At 45.4% G+C, this 14758-nt stretch overlaps 1 protein-coding gene across 1 annotated transcript; it reads left to right on the plus strand.

Annotated features, from left to right (window-relative positions):
- The first annotated feature begins 368 nt into the window (after nucleotides 1–368).
- stpg2 (sperm-tail PG-rich repeat containing 2) lies at nucleotides 369–13575 on the plus strand. Its single transcript, XM_076999188.1, has 13 exons — nucleotides 369–742; nucleotides 908–1020; nucleotides 2153–2302; nucleotides 2411–2578; nucleotides 2716–2819; nucleotides 4261–4375; nucleotides 5018–5122; nucleotides 5680–5839; nucleotides 6133–6296; nucleotides 6502–6594; nucleotides 7036–7201; nucleotides 10023–10138; nucleotides 10280–13575. Exons 1-13 carry the CDS (start codon nucleotides 640–642, stop codon nucleotides 10433–10435), a joined length of 1713 nt encoding a protein of 570 aa, XP_076855303.1. The 5' UTR covers nucleotides 369–639; the 3' UTR covers nucleotides 10436–13575.
- Nucleotides 13576–14758: the final 1183 nt, after the last annotated feature.

The following is a 14758-nucleotide window of genomic DNA, read 5'->3' on the forward strand; positions in this document are numbered from 1 at the left end:
ATGCAAACGCCTGAATGAGTTGCAGTAGATCAGACTGGAGTTCCTCTGCTTCAAAAATGAGCGCTTACTGGTTTACATTCCCTTATTTAAACTGTGAAAAGCAGCTTAAACGCGAACATCATTCTGTGGACCGTGTGGGCTCCCTGTTCCGCATTCACCGGTAGTTTAGTGTGGAGGGCAGGTGAAGAGAGATGTTGCGCCGCTTGGTGTTGTGGTGGAGGGACACGCGTACTTTCAGTCTGTACACCAGAGACCGCACATACGGTTTCTGGTCCACAGTGTTTGGCGCAAACAGTACAAACTATATTGTGTTTGTTGCTAAGAGGCTGTGGTTGCGTGACAATGATTTGCAAATCTAAAACTCAAACTGGAGATTTTTGAGGATCATTTCCCTTCGGATGTGGACTGGTGGGTCGAAAAGCAAAGCAACAAAAAAAAGTAGTTTCTAGTTTCTAACTTTTACCAGTAGGCCCAAGTGTTTCTGTAGTCTGAACCGGAGCATTTATAAAAGCAGGAACAGTGTCCAGTGTCAGTGTCCAGGCAACGGAGCGGCGCGCTGGTGTTATCGGGGAGCGCAGTGTCGGGAGTGAACGGCGCCTCGCTGCTTACCCTGGAAAATTGAGCTACTAAAGTCCCATAATGTACAGTCGAGCTCCGAGGACCACAGATATACGCGCAGGGACCACGTCAAATATTGGCCCGGGTTCGTATGAGATAAGGAGTACCCGGACAAACAAACTCGGTGAGGAGAGAGTGAACTCCAGCTTTATAGAACTAGTGTAGTAGTCAGAAAGTGGATTATGACCTCGTGACATGTTGAACAAAATGGCCATATATCTTTACCATGTTCAAAAAGCTATGCATTTAAATATTTTTCTAAGTTGGAAATTCTTTTTTCTTTCTTCAGACGGTTATGCCCCATTCTTGTCACTCTCGAGCAGGCCGTCTGTGTTTGACAAGTCCGTGAGTGAACTCTGTTCTCCTGGGCCTGGTCATTATGATGGTGTCCTCATCAGTGCCGTTTCAAGGTATTTGGGGGCCCCAAGCAAAGGCACCAACCGGGGCCCCCCCAACCTATGTATGGGATTACCCAGGACCAGGGGCGAGGCTAGGGTATTTTTAGTGGTGCTAGAGCACCACCGTGAGGTTGCTTAGCACCCCCTGGCTCAACACATTTTTTAAATATTATATTATGCAAAAAACTTGCTCTGCACCTGCGCAATACTTTGGTATTGTGCCTCTGTGAGCACTGGGGGCTGGGCACCCCTAAAGACCAGATCCTAAAATCGCCCCTGCCCAGGACTAGGGTTGCCACCTAGGACAAAAAACAAGGACACTGTCATACTGACACAGGGTGGCGAGTGGAGTGTAATCTGTTGACGGGGGCGGTGCCGAACGTAAAATGTTACCGGAGGGGTTTAAAATGGACACAGCGAGAAAAAAAACAGATTTAAAGTGTGCAGAAACAGTCTGAATCGTGGTTTTAACTAACCTAATTTTTTCCGGGACTGAATATTAAAAAGAAGAAAAACCGGGACAGCCCGGGAAAACCGGGACAGGCACGTGAAAACCGGGACAGTCCCGGGAAAACCGGGACAGGTGGCAACACTACCCGGGACGTATATTGTTTTTAGCCTACCTGCTGCTAAATTACACCATTTGTACAGGTAGGCCTAATTTATCCAGTGTAAATCATCACTTACCACTGTCTTGTGTTTTTTTGTGTTCCTCTTCCTTCTTTTGTTTTCTCTTTTGGCTTCCTGATGGATAAATTCGCTTCATGGTTAAGTTTCATATTTGCCGGCGTCTAAAACTTGGCTGTCTGCCAGGACAGTGTCTGCCTGCCTTAAGCAGCTGGTGGGAGGGGCCCCCTTGAGGGGGATTCTGAGAACAGTGTCATTGCTCATGACTTTGAGAATGTAAAGGGGGGCTCACACAGTTTGTCGCTGCATTTAATCCTTAACCTGTTGTTGTCTGGGGGCCCCAGGCCAGCTTGGGGCCCCAAGCAATTGCCTGGTTTGCCTGCCCCATCGCGACGGGCCTGGTCCTCATCAAGGTACTGCATCACTCTAAACCTTGAAGAAATGTCTGCTTTTCAAAGTCATGTAGTCCTATCTGTGACTGAATCCTGCTGTGCTCTGTGCTTCTGCAGGCTTCTGTTGTAGGAGGTCAGTCTCTCCAGAACCGCTCCAAACGATTTGAGGAGGAGCTGTCAGACTGCCCGGGGCCTGGCGCCTACAATATTACCCAGCCCTTTGGGAAGAAGACCAACCTTCATAGTGTCCATGACAGAGGCAGCAAGGTGCAGCTTCCTTAAAAAAAAAACACACTTTGAGTGTGGGAGCTTATAGGTGGGTAAAATAGTTATGTGTGTAGTTGTTAATGTCTGTAAGTGTATCTGCTGTCACAGAGTGTGTGGACACGGATGACACTTCAGAAGGGTCAGACGGGCGTGGCTTCTATCCCATCCCCTGGTCAGGCGTACGGTTATGAAGAGAACGAACACCATGTCCTGTGCAAACACAAACCACCCAGCACTGACCAGAGCCTTGGGCCAGCGTTCTACAGTCCCACACAGGTGTGTGTGTGTGTGCATGTGAGAGAGACCAGAGCCTTGAGGCAGTATTCTACAGCCTCTCGTGTGTGTGTGTGTGTGTGTGTGTGTGTGTGTGTGTGTGTGTGTGTGTGTGTGTGTGTGTGTTCTGTCTGTCTCAGGTGGAGTCCCAGTATAAAGGTGTCCACTTTAGTAAGATGACAGGGAAGAGAGGAGAGGTGAACATGGCTCAAGGACCTGGGCCAGGAGAGTACTATCCAGATGGGTGAGTTTTAATACAGTGCCATTATCTTTGGGCTTCTTAGTTCTGAGCTGTTGGCCCCTTACATTGCGGATTTGTGTATTAAATGTTTACAAGATGAAGTTACTTTATTTCATTGCTTATGGGACTGTTCAAAATGAAAAGAATACTGGAAAGCTGATGTTTGTTTAGCCATGTTTATACATGTTTATCTTATTATAAGGGATGTTCAAAAGTCACAAAATACAAGTCCAAGTCAAGTCACAAGTCTTTTGACTAGAGTCCAAGTCAAGTCATGAGTCAATTCCAAGCTTAGGGACAAGAGATGGAAAATTACTATTTTATATATTACCTTGGTAGCTCCTATTGTCCGCCGTCCCCCATTATTGGCCACTTCTACACATTGTGTATTTTCTCTGTCTGTTATGGCCAATACCATAAAAAATGTAAGCTCCCGTCTTAGAATGACATAAAAAAAACCAAATCACATCTCAAAACTATTTAAATATCACTAATTTTGCGAGCTATAGAACGCAACACTTATTTTTGTTCTGCGACAGTTATAATTAATTATACTCAACACTCAATAAAATATGATATATATTATTGTTATTAAAATATCCATGTTGTTTTGATGTTTGTTTATTAGTGGCTACTACACTAATTGGGGCTACAATGCTAGCTGTAGTGATGGTTAAATGGCTAACGGAATGTGGTATTCCAGTGTCTTTAATTTTCCCACATTCTTTACACCTTGTTGTCCTTCGGTTTTGTCCAAGGATTTAATCTTCCTGCAGCCAAAGACTCCACGTACGGTACTCCAGTCGTAGCCATGGCAACCTTGTTTACATATAATGCTTCTCTCTGATTTCCCACTCGCGATAAAGCGATGTTGTGATACATGATGAGAAAAGGGGCTAAGTCCCAAATCACTGAAACAAAAGTAAGAAATAATGGCAAAATTAATACACAAAACGTTTTTTATTTAACTCGCACGCAGTGCCTCTATAACAAACCGACTCTTATTGTTCATGAGTCATTTTAGACAAATCCAAGTTGAGATGAGTCACTAGGGACGAGGTCTGAAGTCTGAAGTCTTTGTAGGTGACAAGTGCAACTTCAACTCGAGTCGCTCACTCGAGTGGCCATCTCTGCTTATTATACATGTCTGTTAAACATGTTTAGTTCTGTGCAAACACCTCTATGCTTCACTGTGATAGATAGAGAGAGAGAGAGAGAGAAAGAAAGAGAGAGAGAGAGAGAGAGAGAGAGAGAGAGAGAGAGAGAGAGAGAGAGAGAGAGAGAGAGAGAGAGAGAGAGAGAGAGAGAGAGAGAGAGAGAGAGAGAGAGAGAGAGAGAGACAGACAGAAAGACAGACAGAGGGTGGTTAGGGTTTGTGTTTGTACTGAACCTGGTCTCATATCTCATGTAGATAACTGTGTGTGTGTGTGTGTGTGTGTATCAGGGACCACTCTGTGTGTTATGAGAATGTGAATTTGAGGAGAGAACTAAAGAAACAAACAGAAGTGCGCCAGATCCATCGATACCACGAACTTCTCCCCCTGCTGGAGGAGAAGAGGGTAATATATACACACATACACACACATACTTTTACACACACCCCTCCAAACACATACACACACACACACACACACACACACACACACACACACACACATACTTTTACACACACCCTCTACACCACCCTCTACACACAGACACACTCTTTTACACCATCCCTTCAAACAAACACACACACACACACACACACACACACACACATAGACAGACACATTTTCACACACACACATACTCACATAGACGCAAAAACACATGTTTATACAGCATAGTCACATTCACACCACCGCTTCATACACACAGATACTCAAACTGACACCTACACCTACAAACATGGGCACACATGCACTTTTTCAGACACAAACACAGTTTTAGTTGAAACTAAATAACTGGAATAGGCTTACTGTAGGGTTACGGTTATTGCATTGTTAGGGTTAGTGTAGGGTTATGGTTAATGTATGGTTAGTCTTACAGTAGGGTTACGGTTATTGTATGGTTAGGTTTACTGTAGATGACAAAGCTACAACATACTCTCCCATTTGAGTTTTGTGATATTCAGAGAAGATGTGTGGGTGTGTGTGTGTGTGTGTGTGTGGCGGGGGGGTGTATCTATGTTTGTGTGTGTGTATGTGTGTGTGTTTTAGGGTGTTCCTGGTCCTGGTCACTATCTTGTTAAGAGTCAGTTTGACAAGCCCACTACCCAGTATGGAGCTGCTGCCAGTAGGCCTCCGTTCATGACCCGGACTCCAGTAAGGACTCCCTCAATCTCTCTATCTCATCCTCCTCTCTATCTTTATCTCTCTCTCTCCCTTTCTTTCCCATTCTCTAATTTAGGGTTAAATACAGCTTAAAATCTCACAATCCTTTATTCAGCAATGTTTTAAAAAAATGCTGACCCAGCCAAACCCAGAAGCTCCAGCTGATAGCGATTCACTGGTCAAGCCCAGCTCTGCCTGGTATGCTAATTATATGGGTCCATGTGTCTTGTAGTGTGTTGTGCAAAGTGGGGTGTGTGGCTTTATAGTTTATAGAGTGTGGGGGTGTGTAGGGTTAAATAGTTTGTAGAGTGTGGGGGTGTGTGTTGGCATTTACCTTGTAGTTTTTCAAGTCTGAACAACAAACATGGTTTGATGGTTTCTAAAATGTTTGATAAATGGATCACAGTTAACAAACAGCTGGCCCTTGGTTTCCACATTTACAAACAGTACTGTTGTAAATACTACTGAGAGTCTGACTCGCACATATGTGATGTGTAATGCGTGACTGTGTTGTTAACCTGACCATGTGGATGCTGCTTGTCCTTCAGCGTTTTAGGCCTGGGAAGGAAGTGGCGCCCCCTGTAGGCACATATAATGACCCACGATGTGCACTGGACAGTCTGAAGAAAGCCGGTGTGCAAAACAGGAGTCCTTTCAGCCTCAGTGCAGCACGATTCCTACCAGGCAACAGAAAATACACCACCCCAGGTGTGTATGTGTGTTTGAGTGAGAGAGACAGAGAGCGAGAGATAGAATTTATTTATGCTAGTTTCTTCTTGGGTTATGGTTAGTTTATCTTTGCTGTTTTCTTACTGCGTTATCTGTGCTAGCTACTTACTGGATTAGTAAATCTGTGCTAGTTCCTTCTTGGGTTAGGGCTCTGAAAGACATTTCTGGTGTCTGTAATTGTAGACAGAACTTTATCTGGGTATAAACCCACAGATTATAAAAAACTGGCACTGTAAATGGTGTGTGTGTGTGTGTGTGTGTGTGTGTGTCAGGGCCAGGGGCATATAATCTATTTGACTACGGTATTGCACAAGACAGTTTGAAGAAGGCTTATCTGGACAGCGCAAAGAAGGGTGGCTTTGGCTCCACTGCACAACGCACCCTCGTCTTCCTCACTAAAGAGGAAGCCCACGGCCCTGGACCAACACACTATACAGTGAGGGTTCACAGAGCTGATGGTTTACATATAAACAATTACAGAGATTATTACAAAACATGGTTGTATTTATGTCTCATGAGAGATGTCAGTTGTATCTTCAGTATGCGTGTATGTGTTTAATGGTTTAACATTGTCTCACATTCATTATGCTGCGGAATATTTAATGGTTTTGTATTGTATTGTGGTCCTGTGCTGTGGACAGGTAAATAACCCCCCTGAGGAATCCTATAAGCAGCAACCTACAGCAGCATTCAGATCAGCTACAGAGCGACTCACTACGTCTCTACATGCTAAAGTAACTAACCCCCAACTCACTACATCTCTACATGATAAAGTAACTAACCCCCAGGTCACTGTCTCTATAAAATAAACAGGTCTAGTACTATACATAGCAGAGAGAGTAAAACACCTCACTAGACCAAGTTAGCAGGTAGAACTGATTAGTGAAGCCAACTAGGTGCCAGATTAATATTTTTGGAACCAGAAACACATTTGAGTTCCACCTTTAATGTTTATACTTCCAATGGTAATGTGTTCAGTGTTGTACAATGTGTTGTATTGAGCAGTTTAGACACAAGCTACGTTCTGTTTAACCAAACATTCAGCTGTTAATTAATCCTCATAAATATGTAAGGGGAAAAGTAGGTGATCTCTAAAATGACATAACTGACAGCTAATTGGCTTTCTGGTTTGTAAGACAAGCCCCTGGACACACCTCTTTTATTTTCCCTTCCAGGACACGCCCCCACCAACCTCACATCAGGGGCAGCAGGTGTTTGAGCAGATTCCCATGTGGCCTCGTGCTCCACCACGCTCTCAGGCAGCACGCAAACGCCAGAGCTGCTTCTTAAGCTCTGCCCCCAGAAGCTCCTCCTTTCTCTGCTGTGACCCCCAGATCCCAGGTGAACTCAGGGTAATGGTTAGTGTTAGTTCTGCAGTATGGGTTTAGGGTTAATGTTTGGAGTTAGTTCTGTAGTCTCAGTGTGAGGTTAGGGTTAGTATTTGGGGTTAGTTCTGTAGTCTCAGTCTGAGGTTAGGGTTAGTATTTGGGGTTAGTTCTGTAGCCTCAGTCTGAGGTTTGGTTTAGTATTTTGAGTTAGTTCTCAAAAAGTTTAATGTAATTTTGTCGGTAACAGGTTTCCAAGTACATTAAATTTAATTCTTACTTTGCACCTTGCCAAATATGCCAGATAGACAATAAAAAAGAAAAGTACAATGAAAAACAATAAAAGAATAAATAAATATAGAGGTACTATACTAAGTACTATTTCTAATTAAATTTACAGCAATATGTACAAAACAAACTGCAATGAATGATAAGGATGTTATATACAGGCGGGAACATGACTGGAGGTGTGCAATTGTAAACATCGGCTGCTGTAAAGTGAATGTGTGCTATAGTGAGATCACAGTGGCATGTAGTCATAGGTAATCACCTTATTTCTGCGGTAGGTTCAGGAGTCTGATGGCAGACGGGAAGAAAGAGTTCTTTAAACTCGTGGTTTTGCATTTCACACTCCTGCACCTCCGGCCTGAGGGTAGAAGTGTGGTCAGGCCGTGCTGAGGGTGGGGTCTTTCAGCTCTCCTGTGGACTCTGTGGTGGTAGATGTTTTGCAGAGAGGGCAGTGGAGTTCTGGTGATCTTCTCAGCAGTCTTCACCACTCTCTGCAGAGAGGGCAGTGGAGTTCTGGTGATCTTCTCAGCAGTCTTCACCACTCTCTGCAGAGAGGGCAGTGGAGTTCTGGTGATCTTCTCAGCAGTCTTCACCACTTTCTGCAGAAAGGGCAGTGGTTGTGGTTTTGTAGCAGGTGGGAGCGATGCTCTGGTTGAGGGAGGGGTTGAAAATGAAGGTGAGAACATCAGCCAGCTCATTGGCACACACTCTGAGGGCCTGTGTGTGTGTGTGTGTGTGTGTGTGTGTGTGTGTGTGTGTGTGTGTGTGTGTGTGTGTGCGCGCGTGTGTGTTGGCACATGCTCTGAGGGCCCACTATCTGGAATGGTATCTGGTCCTGCTGCCTTCCGTGGATTGATCCTCCTCAGGGCTCTGCGTACCTGGCCTGGTGTTACTGACGGTGGTGGGGAGCGTGGTTGGGATGGCTGCAGAGTTGTATAGTAACGAAGTAGAACTACTTCACTACTGTACTTAAGTACTAAAATGCTGTATCTGTACTTTACTGGAGTATTATTTTTTTCTCCTACTTTCACTTTTACTTCACTACATATTTTCCATCAGTTTAATACTTTTACTCCGATACATTTTTTTACGTGCTGTATAGTTACTCGTTACAATTATAAACATGTTAGCTGGCGCCGTCACCGGATCAAGCTGTTTTATGAGAAAACTGCGCATGCTCCGGTCGCGTCTCGTTTACTCTGCTGCTGCCTTCACTGAACACTTGAGTTTCGTAATCTAGGTTCACTTGACACGTCGTGACTGCCGCAAGGGTCCGCGCGGCAAAAATGACGCAATCGCGGTGGCTCCATGCGCGTTGGCCACGCACGCGGTCGTGCAACTCTCGATTTTTGTGCGTGCGAAGTTACAAGGTGGAATTCATGCACTTGTACGGAACATTGAAGGTCCATTTTCAGTATTTTCCAGCACCTTCAGCTTAATTTACATATTTATACAAATGCACATATACTTGAAATTATTCCAAATTATTTGCTTTTTATCTCATTAAAGAGATGGTATTGTGTTTGGTAACAGCAGAATAGCTGCATAAGTGCTGCATACTAAGCTTGATGGCGTTTTAATGTCCATATATTGGCACCTTCCACACCTTCAACATCGAGTGATCGTGGCGGTGAGGGTGAGGAAGGAGACCACTCTGGCCCTACCTAGAGACAGTGTTTGCTGGAATGAAAGTAAATTCCTATAGGATGAAGTGCCATCTCTGCCTCCCTAAAGAGGGTGAAATATTGGCCTTCAAAAATTCACCTTCGAACTTGAAGAAACACATTAATGTAAGTTATAAATATAATGTACAGGTGACACACCAGCTTGAGCTAACATAATTAGCTAATAACTAACCTAACTATGTTCATGACGTGCTGCAGTGTTCACTTAACATTAGCTGGCAATCATATTTATAGTGGTGTTTTTATAGGGTAAGGGCATTTATTGAGGGTAAACGCAGGGCAGTAGGCTCACCCTTAGTAGGCTCACCCTTATTCTAAAATAAATTTTAGAATAAACTACTTGCACTACTTAAGTACAAAAAATGCCGAATACTTCTGTACTTCTACTTAAGTAAAATTTTTAAAGAACACTTCAACTTCTACTCAAGTCAATTTTTTGATAGAGTACTTGTACTTTTACTCAAGTATGGGACTCTAATACTTTATACAACACTGGATGGCTGGTTGTGTGTGTGTGTGTGTGTGTGTGTGTGTGTGTGTGCTTCTCAGTACTGGTGCTGGAGGTCTTGAAGTGGGTGTAGGTGTTGAGGTCATCCTGTAGGATGTCTGTGAGTCTGATCCAGTAGTCCGTGATGTGCTGAAGGCCTTGCCACATCCACCTTGCATCAGCAGTGAAGTCATCCAGTTTCTTGTTCCTATTTCACAGCTTGATGGGAAGGGTTCATTTTGAGTTAAAACAGAACCTTTTTCATGCAATACCTAATGGAGGTGTGTTTTCATCTGACCACAGTGAAGATTTACATGAGAATAGCTAATGTACTGTACGTGTAAATAGCTAATGTGTACGTGTATGTATGGGTCCAGGTCCAGGTCACTATAGTCCTGAGATGAAGACCAAGCCAAAGCTTGCTTTCATTGGATCTTGTGAAGATCGCTTCAAACAGTCTAAAGACACAACCCCTGGACCAGGAGCATATGTGGTAGACACTCTCTCTCTCACACTCACAACACACACACACACACACACACACACACACACACACACACACACACAAATATACAAACTCATATATGTTCCCTTATCATCATACCTCTAACCTGTGTTTGTGTGTGTGTTGTAGTTGAGCCCACCAGTTATGGACACCGTTTTAAAGGGAACCTTTAATGTGACTCTGTGTAACCCTCTGGTCCCTCATGGTCAGACAGTGCCCCCACAGGCCTTTGGACATCCGCTGTGCTTAAACACACCTCCACTGACACTCCACAAGTGTGTATGAAGGAGTGTGTGTGTAGTCCTGTTCTATTTCCTCATCTGGATTTTTGTTTTTCTGATTGCAGCTTAAGGAATTACCTCAACCTGCCTCCCCCTATACACACATCATACATTTATCCATAAATTCAGGATAAATAAATTCAATTACATGAGTTTTTTCTGGAAATGTACTCATATTTTATCAAAATCTTGGGTCTGTACACTCAAACTAAACTACATATAACTACATAAAATTTGATCAGTCTACACAAAAACTGTAGACAACTACACACATACACCACTACTTAGAAATGGGTTACAAAGCTCTTTTCCATTTCACATCCATACACAAGTAAAACATGGCTTCCCATGCTTCAGTCTTGGACCTGTGCTTAGATCAGTGTTGGAGGCAAGGTTTGGCTGCAAGTGCAGGAGAAACAGAGTTTAATAAAGAATACTAACAGTAACACTACAAGAACACGGAGATTGCACAAAACAAAACCAAACTGCAGACACTACAACTAAACAATACTAGGACTAAGGATAGGGACACACCTGGAATAATAGACATAGTGAACACAAAAAATATAGCACAACACTCGCTACAAGAATTAACTAAACAATGGATTGGCAAATCCGCCATCTTTTGTTCACCTGCTTTGCCCTTCAGATGTCGACACATGGTGCATCCTGAAAGCAGCTTTCTGACTACTGAGATGCCTTTTATAATCCAATACCTTTCCTGGAGTTTTGAGAGCATTCCACTGTGACCACTGCTGTTAAGAATGTGTCTTAGCAGAAGAATTGAAATGTGTGATTCTTTGGGCAAAATACAGGGGCATTTGGTTTTGCAGGCATTGCAGATTTGTGCCGTTGGCCACCTACTTTCATAATGCCTTCATCGAGCACAGGATCCAGCCTGCAGAGATGGCTACTCCCTATGCAGCCTACGTGAAGTCGACTCCAGTGATGCAAATTCTGCAGGGAATGCCTGCCATTGGACATAGGCAATGGTAGCCCATTCTACTTCTGCAAGGTCATTCGGAGTGAGTAGCTGACCACTAGTGGAGACCCTGAAATCCTCAGACTTCATACCCATCTTTCTCCCAGTAGAATGGGTAATTGACACGAGAGAAGCTCCTTTCCTCCTTTCATCCTTTTCCTCCTTCATAAAGGGAATTCGATATTCGAAGTCGTTAGTACAGGCATGGGTCATAACGGGAGGGGAATCAGAGTACGACAGGTTGATGGGCATAATCACACAAGAACAAAACAAGGCAGGGAAACACCGAACAGGCAGGAACAAATACTAGATTGAACATACTCACAACGATGACAAAACAGAGACAGCAAAATCCACAAGGGGCATGAAAGAGCAAATGAACAAAGAAACAAAACAACTAATAACAGACTAGGGGAACACAGGGACTATAAATACATGGGACTAAACTAGACACAGGTGAAGACAATGACGACACGGGTGTGGCAGACAAAGGGAACTATGGTTACAGACAAGCAAGGCGGGATCAACGGGCAAGGAACAACACAGACACGAGGAGCAGGAACCCGAAGTGACAGCTAGAGAGGGGGGCGTAGCCCTACGTGACAAATCCCTTTTCATTTTCCTTTTCAGGCTTTGCAAACTCTGTTCTGCAATCTGCTTTTTGGCATGGGCAAATCGGATTTCCTGAAGGGCAAATTCAGGCTATAATGTCCATCCTTCAATAGTGCTTTACTGGCCATCTCTAAAAACTGCTTGTCCACAATAGACATTTCGGTCTTTTCCTGTGAAGCAACTTCATTGAAGTCCTGATTACACTGTGAAATCAGCTTTTCCACTGAAATCCTATTCACAGTCACAAAGTCACCACTACCAACAGTATTTCTTAAGGGCCCATTTACAACCCACCCCAATAGGGTTCTAACTGCATAGGGCAGGAGTGGCCAACCTGTTTCAGGTTTGAAAGTGCTGGAATTTAGGCTAGGGTGACCAAACGTCCGTATTTCCCGGGACATCCCAGAGCCTCATCAGTTGAGCCTCATCATACTCAACTGGCGGAGAACCAACAACTTACGTTCGCCAACTCGACAACTTACATTCGCCGTTAAAGGTTGTTGCAAACAACTACATTTTTAGCTATAGCCTACAGCTAGCAAACAACAATACACTCTTCACTCTTGCATCCTCCAAGGAACAGACGATTGTTGTATTTGGCAGGATTTAATATGGAAAAATTTAATCTTTTTTCTTCTTGTTAAACTGTGACAAAGAACACAACCAAAAATAAAGTTCCCATGTACATGTTGTCTCTAATGCATCCATACAGAAAGGTTGACTGACACAAATCAATATAAGTAACAAAAGGTGACATTAGAAAGTCTCCTTTACACACATGCCCGTGTTTATCCATCAAATGCTAATACATCTCAATATCAATTAACAGGCATCTGGTATTCAACACAAGAAATATCACTAAATACGTTAGTCTATAACTGTAAATGATATAAAATGTACAGATGATCTATACTGAACAGATATATACTGATTACAGAACTACACACTTTGAGAACCCATGTGAATAAAACTACTTCCTGTTTGTCAATTACTTCCACTTACTGATTCTCCTCCAGATGACCTATTTACTGTCACCTAGTGGCAACTATATATTAACTATAAATACTATGAAATTAAAAAAATAGCATGTTTCTTTTATTATTTTGTAGCTTTAACTGTCACGTAGGGCAACGCCCCCTCTCGTAGCTGTCACTCTGGGTTCCCTCATGTCCGTGTTCCCTGCCTGTTTGTCCCGCCCTGCTCGTTTATTTTGATGATTCCTCGTTTGTTACCACGCCCCTGTGTCATTGTCATCACCTGTCCCTAGTTTGTTTCTATGTATACAAGTCCCGTCATTCCCCAGTCGTGTCATCCGTGATTTTGTCTATCAGTTGGTTTGTTCATCCCGTCAGTACGTGCATTCGTGAGTTTACGCTGTGTTTCTGTTTTCCGTGTTGTTTTGCCTGCTCCGTGTCTCCCCGTCGTGTTTAAGTTCCCTGTCCCATTATGCCTGTGTACCTCTGTTATTCGGACTGCCCTCCTGTGATCGACCCTGCCTGGCTTTCTGACGACGAGTATGGTATTCCCTTTAATAAATCTCGCTCCTCTCAGCGATTGTGTCCGTCTCCTCGCTCCGTTGCTTCTGCAACGTTACATAATCACGGATCTAACGAGGACACAGCGAGAGAGCGAGACTCCGGTGAGTTTAGTCGCTGTAACGAGTTGTTGGCTGCTTCCGTGCAGTTTAACTCTCATGTGTTACAGCGCGAACGAGCCGGAGACAGGAATACCCCTGGCGCTGTGGGAACAAGGAAGTCTCGTCGCAGACCGAAGAAAGCGCAGTCTCTCACTACTGGCTTTCGCGGCGAGACTCCTTTTGAGCGCTGTGAGTCTGCCCTGCTTGACGAACGCCACAGGGGTGAGCAACCTGTGGTACAAGCAGCGGGCAGACGGAGGGAATGCACAGACGAGCTTTGGCTTAACCCTCGGTCGGCTCTCAATGGCTGCTGCGAGCTCCCGACGCCTCAGAGGAGGCGGAGCCATCGCAGAGAGAGCCACCGAGGGGCGTGTGTGTCTGTGTGTTCTTCCAGGCTCACCCAGGACCCTGAGGAGGAGGACCTACCGCCGCTGATCCCGCCGGCTACACATCGCGACACCCCCAAGTATTTTTTGGGGGGGAGTACAAGCCACGTCGGCTTGGCGGTCCCGCCCCCCGATGACGTCAGTATGGCGGTCCCGCCCCCCGATGACGTCAGTATGGCGGCTCCGCCCCCCGAGGACGTCGGCTTGGTGGCTCCGCCCCCCGAGGACGTCGGCTTGGTGGCTCCGCCCCCCGAGGACGTCGGCTTGGCGTACACGCCCCCCGAGGACGTCGGCTTGGCGTACACGCCCCCCGAGCGCATCTCCTCACCCCAGGTTCCTGTCCCCGCTGCCCGTCGGCAGTCCACGCCGGTTCCTGTCCCCGCGACCCTGGAGAGGTCGTCCACGCCGGTTCCTGTCCCCGCGACCCTGGAGAGGTCGTCCACGCCGGCTCCTGTTCCCGCTGCCCGCCAGCGGACCCTGCCTGTTCCCGCTGCCCGCCAGCGGACCCTGCCTGTGCCCGCTGCCCGCCAGCGGACCCTGCCTGTGCCCGCTGCCCGCCGCCCGGCTCCGCCTGTGCCCGCTGCCCGCCGCCCGGCCGCGCCTGTGTCCCCAGAGACTGTGCTGCCCTCTATTGGGCCCGGACATTATGTGCCCTCTGCTCTGCCCTGTACACCTGCCTCTGTACCCGTGTTCCCCTTGCTCCCGTGTTCT

This window comes from Brachyhypopomus gauderio, chromosome 3, assembly GCF_052324685.1.
Source record: "Brachyhypopomus gauderio isolate BG-103 chromosome 3, BGAUD_0.2, whole genome shotgun sequence".
Classification (NCBI taxonomy): Eukaryota; Metazoa; Chordata; class Actinopteri; order Gymnotiformes; family Hypopomidae; genus Brachyhypopomus; species Brachyhypopomus gauderio.

Coding starts and splice junctions, on each gene's coding strand:
- stpg2 (XM_076999188.1), top strand. CDS start 640: ATGTACAGTCGAGCTCCGAGGACCACAGATATACGCGCAGGGACCACG. Junction 2,579..2,715: donor CGTTCTACAGTCCCACACAG/GTGTGTGTGTGT, acceptor TGTCTGTCTCAG/GTGGAGTCCCAGTATAAAGG. Junction 5,123..5,679: donor CGTTCATGACCCGGACTCCA/GTAAGGACTCCC, acceptor CTTGTCCTTCAG/CGTTTTAGGCCTGGGAAGGA.